At 42.3% G+C, this 22,383-nt stretch overlaps 1 protein-coding gene across 11 annotated transcripts in view; it reads right to left on the reverse strand.

The window, feature by feature from the left end:
• DTNB (dystrobrevin beta) overlaps nucleotides 1-22,383 on the reverse strand; it is a 155,460-nt gene that overhangs the window by 29,764 nt on the left and 103,313 nt on the right. For 9 of the 11 annotated variants that reach the window (XR_013814668.1, XM_079792384.1, XM_079792392.1 and 6 more), the window contains exons 11-15: nucleotides 15,419-15,508; nucleotides 11,970-12,057; nucleotides 3,387-3,472; nucleotides 2,472-2,585; nucleotides 679-775 (exon numbers count right to left, since the gene is read on the reverse strand). Coding sequence is in view for 10 of the 11 variants with exons in the window: in XM_079792384.1 (XP_079648510.1) it covers nucleotides 679-775; nucleotides 2,472-2,585; nucleotides 3,387-3,472; nucleotides 11,970-12,057; nucleotides 15,419-15,508 (475 nt within the window). In the remaining variant the exon portion in view is untranslated. The remainder of the gene's footprint in view (nucleotides 1-678; nucleotides 776-2,471; nucleotides 2,586-3,386; nucleotides 3,473-11,969; nucleotides 12,058-15,418; nucleotides 15,509-22,383) is intronic. The other 2 variants (XM_079792385.1, XM_079792388.1) reach the window with 1 other exon arrangement.

Raw genomic sequence — 22,383 nt, forward strand, 5'->3', positions numbered from 1 at the left:
GTGAGCAGCGTGAACGGATGTGTCTGGCACCTCTGTGGCACAGCTGGGCAAACACTTCTCTCAGTGCCAACAGCACGGCCTGGGTGAGGACACGCCCATGCCAAGCTACCTTTCTCCGCTCTGGGGTGTAGGTGTGGTAATATATTCTTCAACAAAGATAGATAGTGAGGCCTGATTATTCCAGATTTATTCAAGCCCCAATTCACCAACCCTAGAGCTAACATGCTATTTTATTCCTCCCAATACAGTGATTGATTAGAGCTGGTTTGATGACTGGTGTGCTGCTGCGATACTTACTAAAAAAGGAATTTGTAGGTGGAATACCTGAATATTTGTCTTAAAAGAAACTTTACACAGTTGGGAAATAGTCACTTATCCATAGCTAATATGCTATTTGTAAACATTCATAAAAGCAACTATTACTTTTTAGCTGGACATTACTCTGGCTCCAGCTATTAACTTCTCCTTTCACAGTCAGGCTTTACGCTGATGTAGGTGACCGTTACACGGAACTCGACTGCCGCTGTGGAGGTGTACCTGGAAACTGGGACGAGGCAGCAGCAGCATGTAAGCCTTTCGCCTCCTCCTGTTCGACGTCACGGGGGAGGCCGAGCTGCCCTGTGGTGGGAGGTGGACAAGGCAGCTGGCGGCCGGAGGAGCCCCAGAGCAGGCTCTTACCTTCAGTAGCTTCATGAGCCCCTCCAGCTGCACCATCAGCTCCCGCCTGCTCTCCTGCAGAGCCGACATCCGCTGCTCCAGCTCATCTTTCCTCTGCCTGGCCGAGAGGAAAGGCCCATCAGAAACGAAACTCAGGAAAAAGGGCCTACGGCCAGGTAGCATCACTTTTGGACCCGGTTCTGCTACTTACAAGAGTATGAGATGCTGAGCAAGCCATTTAACCTCTGATGCCTTATGCATAAAGGAATGATGGATCTATTTTGCCCACTTTACTATTGTGAGAATAGCATGTAAACATGCTCTGGAAAGTATACATGGCCATATAGAGGAAAAGTACAATATAATTATTAAAGTAATTGAAAAAAATTCTTCATCAGCAAGTCAAATACCTCATTCAGAGAAACACACAGAACCAGTCCAAATTTAAATGAATAGTGGAGAAAGGGTATAAAGACTGAGCAGGGAAGACAGGGTTCAGTAGCCAGGGCTGCCAGCACCAGACAGCAGGTGCTAGAAGCGTGACAGACTCAGGAGGGCTGTGTCCAAGAGAACTCTGTTCTCTGAGGACAGTTTCATGTCAACTCTAGCTCCATAGGCCCAAAACGAAACTTAAGACTTTCCTCCTCCGATGGTTCTCTTTCCCAACTTCCTGGTCTCTCACTTTTTCATTCCAGTTGTCAGAGCTGAAAAACTCCGTCCTCTTTGATACTTTCCTGTTTCTAAACTACATTCAATTAAGTCACCCAATTCAGATAATTCTTTTCTGGAAATTTACGTGTCTATCTTTCTATTCTCACTTCTCCCACTTTCTCCAAGTGCTCCTTACGTCTCTCTCACACACACTGGTCTCTTAGCCTGATTAACCCTGATTTCATCTATGATGGTGAGGCCTATTAAATAGGCAGCCTTGATCACGCCACTTAACCTGTCTGAGCCTCAATTTTCTGTTCTGTATGATGGGACTAATAATCAGTAACATCAATATTTTGAGGAACAATTAAGATAATGACTATGAAAGTGTTTTTTGAAGTTTGCAATCCTGCTCAAAGGAAAGCTGTATTCATTTCCTCATCCGATGCCATAACCTCAATAGAATCTCTAGCGTCACTGACTCTTGCCCTGCACAATCCAGACCTTGGCTCTCCAATATGGTAGCCAGGAGCCACACGTGACTACTCAGCACTTGAAACATGGCTAGTCTGCATGATGCACTGAAAATGTAACACACACACACACACACACACACACACACACACTGGATTCAAATTTTTCGTGTGGACAAAAGAAAGTAAAATATTTCATTACTATTTTTTTCAGTGTCAATTAAATGTGGAAATGACAATATTTGGCTATATCGGGTCAAGTAAAAGAGAGTATTAAAATTAATGACTTCTATTTCCTTTTAGCTTTTCACTGTGGCTGTTAGAAAAGTTGTAATTACACATGTGCGCCCTGTATTTCTATTGGCGAGCACGGCCCCAGACCCCACCTTCAATCCTATCGTTAGCACCCCACCTCCTAGTCCCTCTTAGGTCTGGACCTCCAGGTGGTTTACTTTTCCCTAAACAGACCCCATAAATTTAGGACTCAGAGCTATCCCACCCCCTTCCAAATATTATTCACTCCTTCATGTCCAAGCATCTGAAGCAGCCACAGGAAGAGTGGACTGCATCGGTGTCTGCTCGAACATGACTAATTGTTCTGGTAAACGGACTCTCTCTCACTGATTTGGTTCCCTGGGGCATAAACTCCTACCGAGGCAGATTATAACTCGAGGCAGCATCCCCACTTACCTCAGCAGCCGCAGCTCTGCCAGCAGCGTGGGGTTCTGCTGGGCCTTCTCGGGGGTGGGCTGGGAGGCCTGCTCGTGCTCCAGGCGCAGACGCTGGATCTCCTGCAGGATCTCTCTGGAGGGGATGCAAGAAAGGGAGATGCCACACAGGCCTCCACACCCTCTCTCTTCCTGCTGGAAGTTTCCACTCCAGTAGTGCAGCCTCTGCCAGTCTCATTCTGATTGCTTCCACATGACCAAGACGTGACACGGACACCCTCCTAATTCTGTGGCCCTTGACACTTATTCAAGGAAACAATCCTCTGTGGCAGAAAAAGCCATAAAAATGCTCAAGAACGTGAAGAAATCTCCACAGAAGGAAAATGACAACCAGAATATTCCGCTCCTCTCTAGGGAAAGGACGAGAGGACTGTGCTAACTCCCCCAAGTCCTCCCCTGACCCCCGAGAGATGGACAGCTGCTTCTACCCGACGCCTGTTACGTTACGTCCAATCTCCCGGGCCTGGTTTCTACCCGTCAGTGCATAATGGTGTTGCTGTCCGGTCTCCAAAGCCTTTAAATGACCAGACAGTCACATGCAGCCTAATCAGCCGAAACGAGATGACGAGGTAGAGTAAAAGGCTGCTGGGAGTGAAGGAAGAAACCGTGTGCGGGGAGCACAGCTATGAAGGGGAGAAGGTCCTGGGAAAGAATCTCCCTGAGGCCGGCGGGCAGGCTTTGGGACCAGCACAAGGGACGCCATGCAGATACGCGATGTAGCGTCCGGGGAATTTACTGGACTTGGGCTGGCCTATATTCCCTGAGGTGGGAACTTCCTTTGTGGTCAGAAGCCATCTGGTCTGCAAGGAAAACGAGAACCAGATACTCCCGTGATGATCTCGGACTTCAGAAACTGGCTCAGCCTCTGCTTTCTTACCTGTTCTTGTTTTCCAGTTCTGCAATAAGCTGTCTTTGTTGCTTGTTGGCATCGAAGTTAAAGCTCAAGTCAGTGGGAGGACGGGTCTACAGTGAGGAGAAAGAAAGGTTTGTTGGTGTGTGTGTTTTTTTTCCTGATTCAAATATATCCAGAGTCCTAGACAGTTGATATTTTTAAAAAACAGGTTTTTGAGGTAAAAATTACCTTCCATAGAATCCACCCATTAAAAGTGTACAATGAATTCAATGAGTCTTAGTAAACTTAAATAGTTGTGGAGCCAATCACCACAGTCCAATTTTGGAACGTTTTCCATCACCACACACACACAAAAAAATCCCCTTATTTGTGGTCAACTGCCATTCCCTCCCATCCCCACTGCAGGCAACCATTGGTCTGCTGTCTAGCTTTGCCTTTCCTAGAAACTTCACACACATGGAATCATAGAACATGTCATCGCTGGCTTCTAGCTTCTACTTAGCATGATGTTTCTGAGTTCCATTCACGTTCTTCCATGAATTAGGAGTTCCCTCCTTTTCATTGCTGAGTAGTATTTCATTGATTCAGCTTTGGGCTATTAAATGAAGTGGCTTTGTGTTGATGTACATTTCCATTTCTCTTGGGCTAGCACCTAAACGTGGAACTCCTGAGTTATATGGTCTAACTCTATATTTAACTTTTGGAGGAACTGTCCAATTGTTTTCCCAAGTGGCTATGCCATTTTACAATCCCACCAACAACGAATCAGGGTTTGATTCTCAACATCTTGTCAACACTTGTCATTGTCTTTTTGGTCTTAATCATCCTGGTGGGTGTGAAGTATCTAACTGTGGGTTTTAAAAAGTGGATATATAATTTACATGCCATAAAATCTAACCCTTGAAAGTATGCAATTCAGTGGTTTCAAATATATGTATGAGATTATTAAACCATCATCACTAATTCCAGAATATCTTCATCACCCCACAAGGAAACCCCATACTCATTAGCAGCCACTCCACCTGGTCCCCTCCCCAACCCTGACAACTACTAATCTACTTTCTGTCTCTGTAGACTTGCCGATTCTGAATATTTCATACAAATGGAATTATATAATATGTGATCTTTTATGTCTGGCTTCTTTCACTTAGCAAAATATTTTCAAGGCTCATCCATGTTATAGCATGTATCAGTATCTCATTCTTGTTTTTACAGCCGAATAATATTCCATTATGTGGATATACCACATCTTGTTTACTCCAGAGTTGATGGATATTTGGGCTGTTCCCATTTTTTTTTTTTTTTGGTATAATTTGAATAATGCTGCTATAGACATTTGTGGGCAAGTTTTTGTGTAGAGACATATTTTCATTTCTCTTGGGCATGTTTCTAGAAATGGAATTGCTGGGTCATACAGTAACTGCCATTTGAAAAATTGCCAAACTGGTTTCCTAAGTGGCTGCACTATTTTACATCCCACTATCAACATACACAAGGATTCCACTTTTTTCCATGTCCTGGTCAACACTTGTTATTGCCCTTCTTTTAAAAAAAAAAAAAAAAATTATTGATTTCACAGAGAAAGGGAGAGGGAGAGAGAGACAGAAACATCAATGATGAGAGAGAATCATGGATCGGCTGCCTCCTGCACGTCCCCTCCTGGGGATCGAGCCCGCAACCTGGGCATGTGCCCTCGGCTGGAATCAACCTGGGACCCTTCAGTCTGCAGGCCGACGCCCTACCCACTGAGCCTAACCAGTGGGGGCTTGCCCTTCTTTTTGATCACAGTCATCCTAGCGGGTATGAAATGCTATCTCATTGTGGATTCAATTCACATCTTCCTAATGACTAATATGCTAAGCATACTTTTACGTTTTATTGGCCATTTACATATCATCTTTGGAGAAATCACTGTAGTCTTGATTTGCAAAGTCCACTGATGTTTCTAGCGCTGTTACCCCCTTTAAGAATATGGAAGCGAATCAACACAAGCGAGGAAAACGGATGAATAGGTGATGCTTCCCCTTTATTGATTAACCAGAAGGAAAGCTCTCAGGAAGGCACTTCGATGGCTACGCTTCACTCTGCACATTCTTAAGTTCTGTCCAAAGCATGACCTACGATGACGCAGAAACCTTGTTTTCTCCCTTAAGCGTGAAGATACAGTAAGTACAATAAGAACATCTTTTCATGTGGCACTTCCTAAATAAACAGGGCAAAGCAGCATAGCAAATCTGGGTGGGAGACTTTTCAACCAAACTAACAAATATTTTTCTTCTTAGAGAAAAACAAGGTGATTTTTCTTCCTCCAGAGAAGAGTGAACCAGCAGCCAATTCAGCAAATTTTCTATATTTTATTAAGAGTCTTGTGAGAGCCTGAGTTGAACCTGGGGAAAATGGCTTGCCTGAGACGGAACCTGCTATGAATAACGGGTTTACAATTTCTGAAAACTGGAGTTACAACGAATGGCTCCTTATTAGAGTGGGGTCAGGGAGAATGATGGACGAGGAATGATCTCTGAAAGGAATTTGCTTCATATGATAGAAAAAAAAACAAAACAAAAACCCCACAGTATTTCGCTGGAAACCTCTGAAGGGTCTTTTCAGTTTTGAGTGTCTGAAGAGGTTAATACAGCAATCAAAAGTTACCATCAATAGTGACTCCTAATCGGCAGGAATCTTTGGCACCAAGTGTCACTCAAATACAAAGACACGGGGGGCTGCGGGGGCTGGAGGAAGGTTCAGATCCCGAGGCAGCGGTCCCGCCTGGGCGCCATGCATGGAGACACACAGGGAGAGCCCTGGTGGTGAGTGTCCACTGCTGGCTTATCTCACCCGGTCAGACTTCATACACAGTCAAGTGCATTCAATAACAATTTTATTTATTTACTAGAGGCCCGGTGCACGAAATTTGTGCATGGGGGGGGGGAGTGTCCCTCAGCTCAGCCTGCACCCTCTCCAATCTGGGACCCCTCGAGGGATGTCCGACTACCTAAACGGGATCGGGCCTAAATGGGCAGTCGGACATCCCTCTCACAATCCAGGACTGCTGGCTCCCAACTGCTCGCCTGCCTGCCTTCCTGATTGCCCCTAACCGCTTCTGCCTGCCAGCCTGATCACCCCCTAACCACTCCCCTGCCAGCCTGTTTGCCCCTAACTTCCCTCCTCTGCAGGCCTGGTCACCCCCAACTGCTCTCCCCTGCAGGCCTGGGTCCCTCCCAACTGCCCTTCCCTGCAGGCCTGGTCGCCCCCAACTTCCCTCCTCTGCCCTAACTGCCCTCCCCTGCAGGCTTGATCGCCCCCAACTGCTCTCCCTTGGAGGCCTGGTCCCTCCCAACTGCCATCCCCTGCTGGCCATCTTGTGTGTTGGAGTGATGGTCAATCTGCATATTACTCTTTTATTAGATAGGACTATCATAAACACCATGCTGTTCCTTTAAAACATAAGAGGGGAGGGGGAATGGGAGATATCTATAATACTACCAACAATAAAAATATTTTAAAAAATAAAATAAAATAAAGTAATTTTAAAAAGCCAGGTTATCCTTTTTCCTAAAATTCCTCCAGGACAGTGAAGAGAAAAAGACAGAAAGGGAATTATTAGATCATAAAGACATAGACTACTTTGGCAAGAAGAGATCTAAAGATGATTTCCTTCAAATATTAAATACTTCATTCATTCTTTTATTCAACAAATATTTCCTGAGCATTCACTATGTGCTAGATACCATTCTAGAAACTGGGGACACGTTAGGGGATAAAAAAAGAAAGAAATCAAATATGTAAGGCCTGTTGTGGTAAATGTGATGAAGAAATACAGGGTAATGAAACAGTGAGCTGAGACAGAGACTCTTTTTAAATGAGGTGGTTGTGAAACTGCTCTCAGACTCAATGAGATGGGGAAGCGAACCAGGGGGAGGTCAGAGGGACCAGGGGGAGGTCAGAGGGACCAGGGGGAGGTCGGAGGGACCAGGGGAAGGTCAGAGGGACCAGGGGGAGGTCGGAGGGACCAGGGGGAGGTCAGGGGGGCGAGCCGGCTGGGCAGAAACAAGGGTGAAGGCAGAGGCTTGCTGCTGCTCCCGCGTGGTTTTCTGAATCCACCATAGGATTCTGAACAGAAAAATTTATCAATTCCAAATAATGCATGAACATACCCTACGCTCAAGGAGGTGAGCCTAACTCCTGTGAGGCCTGTCCACAGTGACTTCCTTCCAAAGAGGACAGGTGGGAAGGGGCGAAAGAGAAACTTTATGTTGGAAAACGCTGACGAACACTTCCTCCGCCAGGTGAGCAAGGTCAACATCGACGGTGATAAATGATTTTAATACTACGTGCCCTCGATGTGATGTTAGAAAAAGGGCCCTCCCCTCTTCTTCCTCATATCCGACAGTCCCCGTCTAATCAGGAGAAAGACGTCGGACTAATCCCAATGAAGGGCCCTTCTACCATGCTGGACTAGCACCCCTCCAAACGGCCAAGGTCATCAGAAAACAAGGGAAGCCAGAGAAACTGTCCCAGCCCAGAGGAACCCCAGGAGAAAGGACCACTGAACACAAAGTGGTCCTGGATGAGACCCTGGAACAGGAAAGGGCATTAGGTGAAAAACGAACAGGACCTACACCAAGTATGGCCGTTAGTCAATAATAATGTATCACTGCTGGCTCAGTAATTACAACCAACATTCCAGACCAATGTGAGATGTTAATAATGGGGGAAACTGAGTGTAGGCTATATGGAAATCCTCAGTACTAGCTTCACAATTCTTCTGTACACCTAAACCTGTTCTATAATAAAAGTTTATTACAGACAACACTGCTTTGGCTACCAAGTGGAGAATTTACTGAAGTGGGGTAAGAATGGAAGTAAGGCAGACTAGTTAGGAATCCTAGGTTTTGCTACTTACTTGCCATGCACACCTCGAGTTATTTTGTTTTACTATGCCTTTATTTTCCTGTCTGTAAAGTGGAAATATTTACAAAAAGACAGCGAAGAGGATCACTTCCTTTGTTACACTAGCTTTCTCTTAGGTTGAGGTCATCTCACAGAGCTCCATCGTCTTTAATGAGATGGAGATACCTCTGAAAAAATACAGGATATGAAACAAGACCCCTGTGACTAAAACTGGACAAATGTTATACAACCAAAGCAGGCCGACCGTCAGCAAACTGCAATCTGGTAACATGCATGTCTGGAGCTCCTAAAAATAGACTGGCCAGGGTGAGTCCCAAAGAGATGTGCCTGCTGTTAACCGGACTTCCCTGTATCCCAGGGTAAGTCCTGCCCTCGTCCCAACCCCACTTAGACTCACTGGAGGGATGTGGATTATTAATATCTCTCTTGCCTCTCAAAAACCCAATAATGCTTTTTAGGGTAGTGGTTACAAAGCTAGCTGTGAATAAGAAGATGGGAAAATTTTTTTATTTTTTTCTTTTTTAACATAAAAATCAAGAGATCCCCAAAACCCAGAGATTCTGATTCAGTAGGTCTGTGGCAAAGTCAAGGATCTATATATTTTTTTAATGCTTTACACGATTATAATATGTAGCCAGGTTTGACAATTATTATTTTATGGGGCATTTTGAGTCATTAAATGTGTGCAAGACACCATATGGATACCATGGATCTTTCACTCTAAGAAGCCATGGGGAGACCTGGTATGGTGCATGCTGACACATGATGAGGCTGTGAGGGCCAGGATGGGGCTCCTGAAAAAAAACTTCTCAAAAACGTGTTCAAGTTTGGTGGAATGAAACTACGTATTTCCCCTTCCTTTCACCTTTCTCCCAAGTGTTCCTTTATGAGTTTTTAATTTTTTCATAAAGAAAAATGACTTTAAAAGCAAACCCAAAGCATCTCCTTATATCTAATGCTGGTGACATTTGTGATAAAACGTTACGAATGTGCAGTTATTATTTTGATTTGCCACACACTGTAGTTTTGTTTTGTAAAGGCATTTAGGCACTTCAGAAACACAAATTAGTTTTCCTGGCTGGTCTAAGGGAGCGAGCATTTCTTTATTCCGGGGCGCGTGTGAAGAAGGTGTCCGTGGCCAGGTGGGCCACCCGGGGAGACATGGGGCTCGATGCTGAGGCACTCCCCAGGGCGTAATGCCGACTGCTCACATGATTTAATGGTCTTTCTTTGTGGAAGAAGGTTTTAGGGAAAAAAAAAAAGTCAATACAAAGCCTATCTGGCAGGCTATAAATAAATTCTTCTGAGCGCTACACCCACTTTATGCAAAGCACCTGTATCAGGGAGAGATTAGCAGATTAGAAGTCTGTTTAACAGAAGTCTAGTCAAGAAGAATCCTGGCTGAGAGTCCAATATTTATAAGACAGCTACACTTTGAAAAATAAACTGAAGATGAAAGGGACCATATCAGTATTTAGTCTCAAGCCCATTCGAACAACCCTCATTTTCACACGAGTAAGAATTGGTATCAGAAACTATCAGGTGTAAACAGAGTTATCTTGTTTGCAGTGAAGGAGAATTGCAATCTCCTTTTGAGGGTCAAATGGCTTCGGAGCTTTAATTTACAGCATAAAAAAAAATACTATGTAAAGTCAACCAGACTATATAACGGCATTAAGTATACTTAATTTTAAAAATTCAACCACAACGCTGTCCCTCTCAACAAATTCCATTGATTTTACATATAAATTTTAATTGCTAAAATAGCTTGAACAGTTGTGACTGATTGAGGGTATGCGTGAGGTTTAACTGATGAAACGGAACTTTGCTTTTTTCCCTGTTCTGTTCTATTTCACTAACCTTTAGAGCTGTAATGTTAAGAGTCTGAGGCATGACCTAATATCAGATTTTCAAAGAAAAGATTTTGAATTCTAAACAAACCCAAAGGAATAAGTTACTTTTTGAGGGGGAAAAACAAAGCAAGACTCTCCATTGGCAGCTTTCATAACTCTACCTTCCTATGAAATGTAAATATAAATTGGTACACATTTCTGTAATTAATATACTGTGTTTGCAGAATACGGTCCTGAGCGATCTGGCCTGCCTGCCCAGCCTGATTTCACTCCAGTGTTGTTCTCTGTGAAGCCTCTAACCTCAGGGCCTTTACACATGCTGAAACACCCAGTGGGCACACATTGCATTTCCTTTACGTGGACAATGCTTACACAGTCTGTCATTTTGGCTTCAGATCATTCCTCCTTTCATCTCACTCTTGGCTTGTATTTGATGTTTTTTAATGTTATAGTAAATGATCTTTTTCCTAAATCTAATTGTCTAAATGTTCACTGCAGGTAGACAGAAATAATCAAAATTTTAATATTGACTTTGTATATCTTGCAACATTGCTATAAAGTCACCAATTTGTTCTAGTAGTGTTCTTGTAGATTCCTTGGAACTTTCTATATCGTCATGTCATCTGCAAATAATAATGGTTTTACTTCTTCCTTTCCAGTATTTCTGCCCCTTTCTTGTGATGTTGCACTGGCTAGGCCCTCTGGTATCACTCTGAATAGGGGTGGTGAAAGGGGACATCTTTGTCTTGTTCTGAATATTAGGTAGGGGACGTATTCCAAAACTTAAACTTTAAGTGTAATATTAGCTGTATGTTTTTTTTGTAGGTATTCTTTATCAGATTGAGAAAGTTTCTTCTGCTCCTTGTGCATTGAGTCTTAGCATAAATGGGTATTATATTTTGTTACATGCTTTTTCTGCATCTATTGAAATGATCTTATAATTTCCTTCTTTAAACTGCTAATACGGTTGATTTTGTGTATTAAATATATTTGTATTCCTAAAACAAATCTCACTTGATCATGGAGTATTATCCTGCTTGCATATTGCTGGATTCAATTTGCTAATATTTTGTTAAGGATTTATTTTATCCATGTTCATAAGAGAATTTGACGATCAATTTTCTTTGCTTGTGATTGCCTTGTATTCTTTTGGTATCAGTTTATAGGGGCCTGATGAAATGACTTGGAAGTGTTCCTTCTTCCTCTATTTTTCTATTAGAAAATAGGGTTCTCGTGTAGTATGCCAGCTTTATGTCAGATTGCTAGAATTTCTTCTTTGAGAATATGATGATAATATTTAACAGTTAAGCCATTGGAGCTTGAAGTTTTCCTTGTGGGAAGTCAGTTATCAATACAATTTCTTTAACAGGTTTAAGAATATCTAGATTTTCTATTTATTTTTATGTCAGTTTTGTTAATTTATCTTTCAAGGATTTTGTCTATTTCACCTAGGCTATCAAATTCATTGGCAAAAAGTTGCTCATAATATTCCTTTAGCATCCTTATAATGGCTGTAGGATCTGTAGTGATGTCTCTTTTACATTTGTGATATTGGTAATTTGTGTTTTCTTTCTTTTTTTCTCGATCAGGATTTCTAGGGATTTATTAATTTTATTGATCTTTTTAAGAACCAAATTGACACTTTTTCTGTTCTCGATTCATTTTTTAAAGAAATGGAATTTATAGATAAAATTAGAGCCACTGTAATTCCCTCTCTAAACCCATTCCTCTCCTGTCCCTGAGATTCTTGCTCTCCCGAGTTTCATGTTTACTGTCCCCCTACCACTTGTATATTAAAGTAATGCTAACTTTTGTAATCTATGGGAATCCTCTGATTACTCACCACATTCCCTGCCTCTGCAGCCAGCCGGGCAGCATAGCGTGCTATAAGCCGGTGTTCCTCATCCAGTCGGCTAGGACTGTCCAGGACACTGCCAAGGAGATAAAAATTCAACAAGTGTCTATTAAACATCCCCTACTCTTGCTCCTCTTAGAAAGACAGATGGGAGAGAAGCTTGTAAAAAAAAAAAAAAAAAAGAATGGTAACAAAAGAAACAGAGGCCTGGGCCATAGATACGATTGGTCTTTTGACACAAAGGGGATTTAGAGAAATAAGGCCACATCCAACCCTCTTACACCACCAGAAGGGCATGTCTTTTTTTATACAAGGACTGAGAAAAGACAGGGCATTTCAAAAGTCTGAGAGAGGGATTTCTAATCAAATGTTTTTAAGAACTCATGACTTTTAGACATAGGTCTTGAATTCAAAAAGACCAAGCATCATGAAAAACAGGGCCGAGAAGAATTAAAACTAATTTTGGCTGAGGCAGGCCCAGTTTACAGTAAATTTGGAGATCACATGGTATCAAACATGTTCTTCAATGCCTCTTCTTTTTACCATGCTTGTTCCACAAATATAGCCCCATCTTAGAGTGAAGTAATTTAGTTCCATTACTCTTTAACAAGAGTTCCAGCCCGCTGAAAATTTAAAGACCCACCTAGGTGGGATATCAGGTAATGCTACACCTGGATAAAAAAAGGATTCTTGCGTAGTATGCCAGCTCTATGTGATGCAATGAACTTTAGATGAACTAATGCCTCCATTACTCAGTATGTTACATCAACTGTCCTTTGTTCATATCAGGGCACTCCTAGATTAATAAGGACTGTGGCTCTGTAATGCTCTTTAAGTCTGGCAAAACATGGAAGATAACAGAGATGATGATGACTGACCAGAGATGGCTGGTGTGGCTTGCTTTTACTTTGGTCCTAGGTTCTTGGAGTTCTGAAAGCCCTTGATTGGAATTAAGCAATATGACAAGTAATATGAAAAAATTTAAAGACATGAGTTTAATACTCATCAAATCTTGTTATAGCTACTGAAGGGAATCTGGGAAAGGTGAAATTAAATGAACAAAGATCCATCTGGCCTTTTCACGTACACAATCAGCTGTATTTTCCCTAGGTTTTTTTTTTCTCACCTTTCTATATTTCTATCTCTGTGGCTAATTCTTTAAGTTTAGTCTTTCCTCTAGGATGAATATTTTAAAAATGTGCCTATGACACTTCTGAACACTTTATAATTTTAGGTGTGCAAATGTCAGTTTCCAGCACATGTAATCATCCTCTCAAAAGATGATCTTATAATAAGAACATGCTACCACCAGTTGACTTTAATAGGTTACAGTCAAGGCTGCAAGGTCTGGGCTGAAATATATTTGTGCCTTAAAGGTGTTTGTCTGAAAAAAAAAAAGAGAGAGAACTATCTTTATCTTTAAAAAACAACAACAACAACAGAAAAGAACATTTAACAATAAAGTAGATAATATTATGGAGGGACTGGCAGCCTAAGAAGTCTGGCAGAGGACACACTAGGTTCCTCTGTGAAAAAGAGCTCCTTCTCCATTCCTTTCCATCTCCCAGGGAAGGCTAATCCGGACAGTCGTTTATCCCCAAGTGCAGACAACATGGTTGCTTTCATTAGCTTTGTTTTCCAACCAGAAACTAGAACGTTGCATTGATGAGAGGCTTTAAGGTCAAGAAAAATTAGAAAGATTCCCTATTCTTCTGCTTGAACTGACTTTCATTTTCAGAATTAGCCACGGAATTTCTCATTTCTTCGTGGAAGTAGGGAGCTCAGTTCCTCAGACTGTAAATCAAGAAGAGATGTAATACTCACCCAATCTTCATGTTCTCCCAGAGTTCCCGGCCACCAATTCTTGAGCAGGGAGCCTTATCGCTAAGCCAAAGCCTTGAGGACCTTGACTACACCTACCATAAAACTTCTCGGGCTGAAATATCAGGTGGCAGCTGCTGTCCAACATGCTGTTGCTACTTTCACCATGGAAACGTTTAATCACCTGGACAACTGCCCTGACTGGTTTCCAGTGAGCTATCCTGCCATGGGTGAGAGAACTCGATTCCTACAGACCCAGGGGCTGGGGCAGAGTGCCCAGGAATCATCTCTGGATGAGAAGACTCTGGGATACAATGCTCACAGGTCAGGCCTTCCTTCTCTCCCCCAGGACAAGCCTATCACACATACTTGGGAAGCCGGAGAACCCTACAGTCTCTTTAAGGCTTTAGAGACAGTAAATACCAAAAACAGCAATGCCATTTAGTCATACGGGGAAAACTATGGGGAATGGTATAAAGTATAATAATATAATATTAAAATGAGTCCTTTTAACATATTTTTCTCATTATTAAGTTATGTTTCTGTTATCATGGGAAATAAAAATGACCTTCCCCTGGAACCATGGCATGCTATAGGCAAAACTAAGATCAAAAGGAAAGGTCCAGCCTCTCTTAAGTGTTTAGTTTATAAATTATGGGTTTTATTTTCTCTAAGAATAAGAACCTCGAGTTGTCTGGCACAGCGACTCCTCTTTGCTGCCACGTGGAGTGGCTGGAATGGCTTTAGATTATTTCAACTTGTCTTGCATTCCTCCATGCAGAGTGGTGGTGGGTGTGGGCATGGATCGGGCAGGTAGCTCTGGGTCTGCCTGAATGCAATAGCACTTTGTTATTAGTTCTTTCAAATGGTGAACTCTGCTGTAGTTAGTGGCTATCCAGCGTTTTTCCATCCTAACCTAGAATATGGAGGGATCAGTCCTATTTCCATATTAACAAGGGGTCACTACCAGAGTAGTTTTCAGGGAAAGGGGTATGTGGGGCTACTATAGTATAAATAATTATGATGATATGAGAAGGCATATTATCATTTGAAAAAAGTCCCTTAGGTGTCAAGGACCTAATACCACTGTTGAAAACCACTGGTTTAAATAATCAACAATGATAGATCTTGGGGAAGAGATGAAGACGTAACATGTAAAGATGTAACAGGGTGATGGTATGAACGATTAGACAAAGTGAGAGATCTGGGGGTTGATCAACCCTAAGCTTTGAATATCAACAGAAAGATTTCATTGTCTAGGCGCGAATGAACAGAAAGAGGTTGCATCAAGTACCTCTGTGAGTGTACACCTTTGGGACTGCACATCTCTGAGGTTTATGCATTCTCTATGTCTAATATAACCTGAAGGAAGTGAGTTGCACTTTCAAGGGGAATTTCTGACTCTATGGTTAGGTAGGTACCTAGGCGTGGCAAGGCTCCTTCTTCTTTCAAAGAACGCTTCGGAAATTACCTAAACTCTGCCTAACATAGCTGGCAGCTTCTCCAGAAAAACCCCACACGCAGAGCTTTTTTCTCGCTGACAACCCCAGGTTCCACAGCTCTCCCTCCCTTTGCTCAGCCCGTGGATACCCGCCTGCTGCTGCCCTACCACTGACCGTGCACAGTGCTGAAGACGGGCCACATAGGAGGCTATCAGCGCATGCTCATCGGCCAAGTGACTGGGTATGTCCTGGCTATACTGTAACCTAGGGACAACGGAGGCAAAGACAGCAAGCGTGACACAAACACAGACAGAGCGAGAAATGAACATGAATTAAAATGGGCAAATTTCAAAGAAATACAGAAAAACAATAAATCACGGTAAGGAAAATAAAATAAAAATCGCAATGCATAATGGAATATGGTGTTAGAACTTGGGAATGTATCTCACAGACCCTTTGGACAAAAGCAGTCCCTCAGGAGACAGCTTTGGCCAATGGACACTACAGCCCTTGAGAAAAGAAACCAAGGAGGGTCTCCAAGGAGCCTTGGGCACCGTCTTGTCCAGGTTCTGGGCACGGATGGATGCACCTTAAGGGGAATGCCCGCTGGCAGGAAAACAGGCAGAGTGGGTCTACTTAACACCACCAAGTGGCCCCGAACGCTTTTATAGCTTTTGTCTACATGTAAGAGTTTTCAATGTTACCTAATGATCCCAGTTAAACCTTATTATTTCTATAAGGATACTGTCTTTAGCATCATTCTGTTTTCTCCCATACAATTGGTACTTAAACCAACTTGTTAGAATTGTATCTCATTGTAAGACAACACTATACATTCTGAGTGAGGCCCTATCTTATAGATAGATGCAAGGCCTTTGAGCATACTATCTTTTTTTTAATGGTTATATCTTTCCATTATAAAGTCCCCCAACAACTTTTCACCTAATGGTTTTAGCATTTATTGATGTTCTTGACTAGATTCATTATTTTATTAGGCGTTGCAAAATGTTGATTTTCTGCATTTACGGTACAACTTTCCTCTATTTTTTTTTATCTTGAAATACTGTTCATTCAGGAAAGGTAAAACAAACAGTTGATATTTTTTTCTAATAAATCTTTATTGTTCAGATTATTATAGTTGTTCCTCTTTTTCCCCCCCCATAGCTCCCCTCTACCTGGTTCCCCACCCCCAGCCCTTACCTTCCCCACTGTCCTCATCCATAGGTGTTCGATTTTTGTCCAGTCTCTTCCCATACCCCCCACACCCCTTCCCCCCCGAGAATTGTCAGTCCACTCCCTTTCTATACCCCTGATCCTATTCTATTCACCAGTTTATTTTGTTCATCAGACTTTTTATTCACTTGATTTTAGATTCACTTGTTGATATGTATTTGTTGTTGCTTTGTTGTTCATAACTTTTGTCTTTACCTTTTTCTTCTTCTTCCTCTTCTTAAAGAATACCCTTCAGCATTTCATATAATACTGGTTGGGCCGTGATGAACTCCTTTAGCTTTTTCTTATCTGTGAAGCTCTTTATCTGATCTTCAATTCTAAATGATAGCTTTGCTGGGTAGAGTAATCTTGGTTGTAGGTTCTTGATATTCATCACTTTGAATATTTCTTGCCACTCCCATCTGGCCTGCATAGTTTCTGTTGAAAAATCAGCTGACAATCTGATATGGGTACTCCCTTGTAGATAACTGTTTTTCTCTTGCTTTTAATAGTCTCTCTTTGTCTTTCGCCCTTGGCATTTTAATCATAATGTATCTTGGTGTGGTCCTCTTTGGATTCCTTTTGTTTGGGGGTTCTGTGTGCTTCCTGGACTTGTAAGTCTATTTCTTTCACCAGGTAGGGGAAGTTTTCGGTCATTATTTCTTCAAATAGGTTTTCAATATCTTGCTCTCTCTCTTCTTCTGACACCCCAATAATTCGGATGTTGGTACGCTTGAAGTTGTCCCAGAGGTTCCTTACACTATCTTCATATTTTTGGATTCTTTTTTCTTTTTGCTTTTCCGGTTGGGTGTTTTTTGCTTCTTTGTATTTCAAATCTTTGACTTGATTCTTGAGATCCTCTAGTCTGCTGTTGGATCTCTGTATATTATTCTTTATTTCAGTCAGTGTATGCTTAATTTCTAGTTGGTCCTTTTTCATATCCTCGAGGGACTCACTAAATTTATCGGCAGTTTCTAGAAGATTCTTGAGTAACCTTATAACCGTGGTTTTGAACTCTATATCCATTAGTTTGCTTTCCTCCCTTTCTTTCATTTGTGACCTGTTTCTTTGCGCATTTTGGCTGCTTCCCTGTGTTGGTAGCGTGGCTCTGTGTGCTAGGTGTCCTATAGGGCCCAGTGGCTCAGCCTCCCCAGTTACCTTAGGTGGACACTCTTGGTGCACCCCTTTGTGGGCTGTGTGCACAGTCTTGTTGTAGTTAAGCCTTGATTGTTGTTGGTATCGCTTAGAGGAAATGACCTCCAGGCCAATTGGCTGTGAGGATCAGTTGTGTCTACAATGGGAGAACTTCTGTGCTGGAGACACCCTTATGGGGCAAGACTTGCTTCAGTAGGGCTTTGGCACTCACTGAGTCTGCCCCCTGAGTTTGTCTCTTATGGATCTGAAGAGTTGTAGTCTGGATGGTCTCTCTCTGACCACTGGGTACACTGGCTCTTGGATCTCCAAGGAGAGAGGCCGCCCAGCAGGAGCTACAGAGAGATCTGCAGATTCCTTCTCTTTGTTTGGGGTTTGGAGGTGCCCAGATGAGGCCCAGCTGTGAAGGAATGCAAGCTGCTGTCGAGCCTTGGGTCCTCTTTTGGAGGCTCTGGGGCTCTTTGACTCAGCTGCAGTATGTTAGGTTTCAGATTGCAAAGGAACAGGCCATTCATATGCAAAAGCCTCTGCGCACAGCTGACCGTCAGCCCTGCCTGGAAGAGGTCCCGTATCTCTGTGTCCCACAGCACCGTGCAGGAACAATGATTGCTGCAAGCACCTCTGAGAGAAAGCCGCTCTTGAGTTCTGATGCCAGACGGTCCAGTTTCTTCCCGTATGAGTCTGGGTCCCCAGAGTCTTGCCCGGAACTGGATTTCAGAGCAGTCGGGAGCTTTTATCTCCCTCCGGACTGAAAAAGACAACAGCGTACTCAGTTGCCAGCCCTTTTCGTGCACGTGCCTTCATACCTCTGCACTTCACTTCTGTACCTCCGCCCCTCCTCCGAGTCTCAGTGTGCTTTTCTCTTTCCTTCTAGTTGTATAATTTCCACTCAGCCAGCCTTCCCGTGGTTCTGGATGATACCCGTTTTGTCTTTTAGTTGTAGTTTTGAAGTGGTTGTGCGAGGCAGCAAGTTCAGGTGTTTACCTATGCCGCCATCTTGGTTTCTCCTCTGTCAGTTGGTATTTTTTATTTAACAAGATTCAGAACTATGAGCTAGTCAGTACCCTAGCAAACTCTAATTGTCACCAAGGACTTTTGTTTTTTAGTATCATATGAATGCATAGATTTGCATTTATCGGATATGTTTCAATCCACTGCAATAATCTTTTTGTTGCCCAAATTGTCCTATTTTTGCCCAGTGGGAGCCTGTAAAGAGGCCCCTGTGTTCTTCTGTCATATCCATTAGACCTTATTAGTTTCCTTGCCTAGTCTCGTCTTGAATAGATCCTGCCCCACATTGGAAATCCACTGCTCTTCCAAGGACTCCAGGTGCCCTTTCCTGGGAAAGAGGGTTTAGAGACCACAATCAGGGCTCGAGGGCACTCACTGTCCCTGGCTTGTCACTGCCTCTAAACCTTGTCAGTGATAAAGCTAGTAAACCTAGAAGGAACAAAAATAAATTATCTCAGTACTTTCAGACGCCATTCCATTTTCTTCAAGCTTACATTGTTTTTAATGAGAAGTCACTGAAAAATCTTACCTTTGTTCCCCCTTTTTCTCTAGCTGTTTGTTTTTTTTTTAAATATGTTTTTATTTATTTCAGAGAGAGGAAGGGAAAAGGAGAGGGAGAGAAACTCAGTGATGAGAGAGAACCATTGATTGGCTGCCTCTTGCACACCCACAAACAGGGCATGGCCCCTGACCAGGAATCAGACCGGGACCTTCTGGTTCATAGGTTGATGCTCAACCACTGAGACACACCGGCCGGACTCTAGCTGCATTTAATATTTTCTCTTTACCACTGGTTTTTAGCAACTTGATTGTGATGTGACTTGGTAAGGTTTTCTGTTCATCCTGCTTATTATTATGTTGAGCTTCTTATACATGTGGGTTTATAATTTTCATCATATTTGTAAAATTTTATTTAAAAATTTGGAAAAATAATTATTTCCTAAAATAATTTTCTCTCCCCTCTCTGTTAGACTGCTTGACATTGTTCCACAAGTCACTGACATCCTGTTTGTTTTTCGACTTTCTTCCTCTCTGCACTCCATCTTGGATAGTCTGTCTTTACGTTCAGTGGACTTTTCTTCTGCATTCTGGTCTGTTAAGTCCACCCATTGAATTTTTCATAGAAGGTATTATTTCTTTCAACTCTAGAAGTTGTTTTTTAATTTAAAAATTTTTAATTAAAGTATAAAGTTATAATTACATCTACACTTGGTTCTTTTTTATTTCTCCCACTTTTCTCTTGTATATGTTCCTATTTTCCTTTACATTTTTTTTTGGTATTTATCGTGGATGTTTTAAAGTCCATATCTGCTAACTGCATAATTTCGGTTGTTTCTGGCTTTTTATATTGACTAATTTTCTCCTGATTACAGGCCACACTTTCCTGCTCCTTCCTATGTCATCTAACTTTTACTGGATGATGGAAATGGTGAATATTCTGTTGTTGAACGTCTGGATTTTGATGTCTTCCTTCAAAGAATCTGGTTATCAGCCAATTCACTTGTGGACAGATGGGTCCTTTTTGAGGCTTGGATTTAAGTTTCATTAGTGCAGATCCAGAGTAACCTTTATCTAGGGCTATTTTTGCCCTCGTCCTAAGGCGTGGACTTCCTGGGGTCTTTGCTCAAAGTCCCAGGCATCCAATGATGTCTCTACTCTGGATGGGTGAAACTTAACTGTGCAAGCTCAGGTAGCTGTTCCACTTTCAAATGAGCCCAGGGCTGTTCTTTCCCAGGTAGTGTTCTTTGCTGGGCTAGTGAAATCTCATGCTATGCAAATACAGCTCAGTTTTCAGCCAAAGACTCAGGGGTCCTCTGCAGATCTATGGAGCTGGTTCTCAGCACACTTTCTCCTCACCGGTAACCTGCTCCGGGAGCCCCTGCCTCTCCTAACTCTAACCTCGGTCCCCTTATTCTCAGCAAGATTGCCTCGCTCTGCTTGCACCCTGCACTGGAGCTGGGCAAGCGCCTCTCAGCTGGAGGCCTGGACAATCACAGCGATCTCATTTGCTTCTCATCCCTCAGAGATCAGTCCTGCTTTTTATTTACTGTCTAATTTCTGAAAAACGTTGTTAAGTTCAGACCTGTTTTCAGTGGAAGTTTACCGTGGAAGAGTCAAACTGATAATATCTTGCCTTTTCTTAAAATTCATAGCAATTGGTAACTATTCAGAGTTAGTGACTCTAATATTTACCTGTTCCCACCCAAAGATGGTATCATGTCCCCACACAATACATCTAGCTTCTGGCTCCACCATGACCAGAGTGGAAGTTCTCTTTGTAGTAACTCATTTGTAATTGCTCTACTTAAAACGATTTGAATTCAAACTCTTTTCTTTTTTGATAAAATATTAAAAAAATACTGTATGTATAATATATATGTGTATATGTACAAGGTTTTTGTTTGTACTAACCTGCGTTAGAACTGCTGAAGGGTTTACCTTAAATGCTTGAATGGAAATGGAATTTAATCTCAACCCCGAGCAGTTGAAAATTGGAGATCTGCCCGGGCTATCAGATGGGCTTTGGGAATCTGCCAGCACTGAGGACCCTGCAGGTCCGTAAGATTATGTGTTAATTTTCAATTACTCTGCCTTCCTGTCTTTCAAAAAAAGATTGAAGGAAATAATTCCTGTGTTGCCCTGGAGAGAATTTCACGAATTCATACAAGCTAGCTGTTTCATGACCAGGCTGAACCCTCATGACTGTGCTTTTCAACCAAACTCTGTTTCCTGATTTCACAGGAAGGAAGCGAATCAGTGGCGTGACTCCACAAATGGCCAGCTTCTGGCTCGACCGATTTTATTTTGCCCCCTTTCTCGGTTTCCCCAGCACCTCTTTTGTTCTCAGCCCAAAAATACAGCAGACTGTGGCTTTTGTCACGTTACAGTATTCACAGATAACAAGATAAACTCTTTACCTGGCACCCAGTCAGAAAGCCATTTTAATACGATTACAGCGCAACTCAGCTCTTAATTTGGTCATGTTTCTACAGCTTAGAAGTAGTATTTTTACGGTGTGATCTTCTGGCCTTTAAAAAACAGCTTTTCCTTCTTGTAAAGTATGTAAGTAAAGAAAGTTCTAACTGATAATATCTTGCCTTTTCTTAAGATTCATAGCAATTGGTAACTATTCAGAGTTAGTGACTCTAATATTTACCTGTTCCCCCGCAAAGATGGTATCATGTCCCAACGCAATACATCTTCATAAACCAAACAGAATAGAAAGCATGACTTAACCCTTGAGGGAAATGACAATGAGGTGAGAGAAAAAGGGTCTCTTGAATTAAGCCTGTGCAAACGGATATATGACATAATATACTTACACATACCATTTTTTCCCCCAGAAATGATTAAAAAAAGAAGCCTATAGCTATGTGCCTCAGTACATCTACCTTCTCCGGGGACAGCAGACTCCCTCTTTTGGAGAACTGACCCCCACCTATTTTGGAAAACCCTTGGGTAGGTAACATGATCCAAGACGGACCACACAGAACTTTCTTTGGGAGTTTTCAACTTGGAATAACTATCATCCCTGGGATCCTGGGACTTGGTGCTTGTGCCTCTTACGACTCGAGTTCCAGAGGGACGACTGGGTGCAGCAGTGATCTCCTTAAGTCTTCAGATGATGTTGCAAGGGAGAGAGGTTGTCTGAAAGCCTACTGCCTCGGCCCACCAAGGGGGAGATAATTAAGACATCTAAGGTTTTATGGGAGTTGCACTGTTCCAGAAACTCCAAACATAAACCTCAACGCTTTGGCAGGGCG

Source organism: Cnephaeus nilssonii (genome assembly GCF_951640355.1).
Source record: "Cnephaeus nilssonii genome assembly, chromosome: 15".
Classification (NCBI taxonomy): Eukaryota; Metazoa; Chordata; class Mammalia; order Chiroptera; family Vespertilionidae; genus Cnephaeus; species Cnephaeus nilssonii.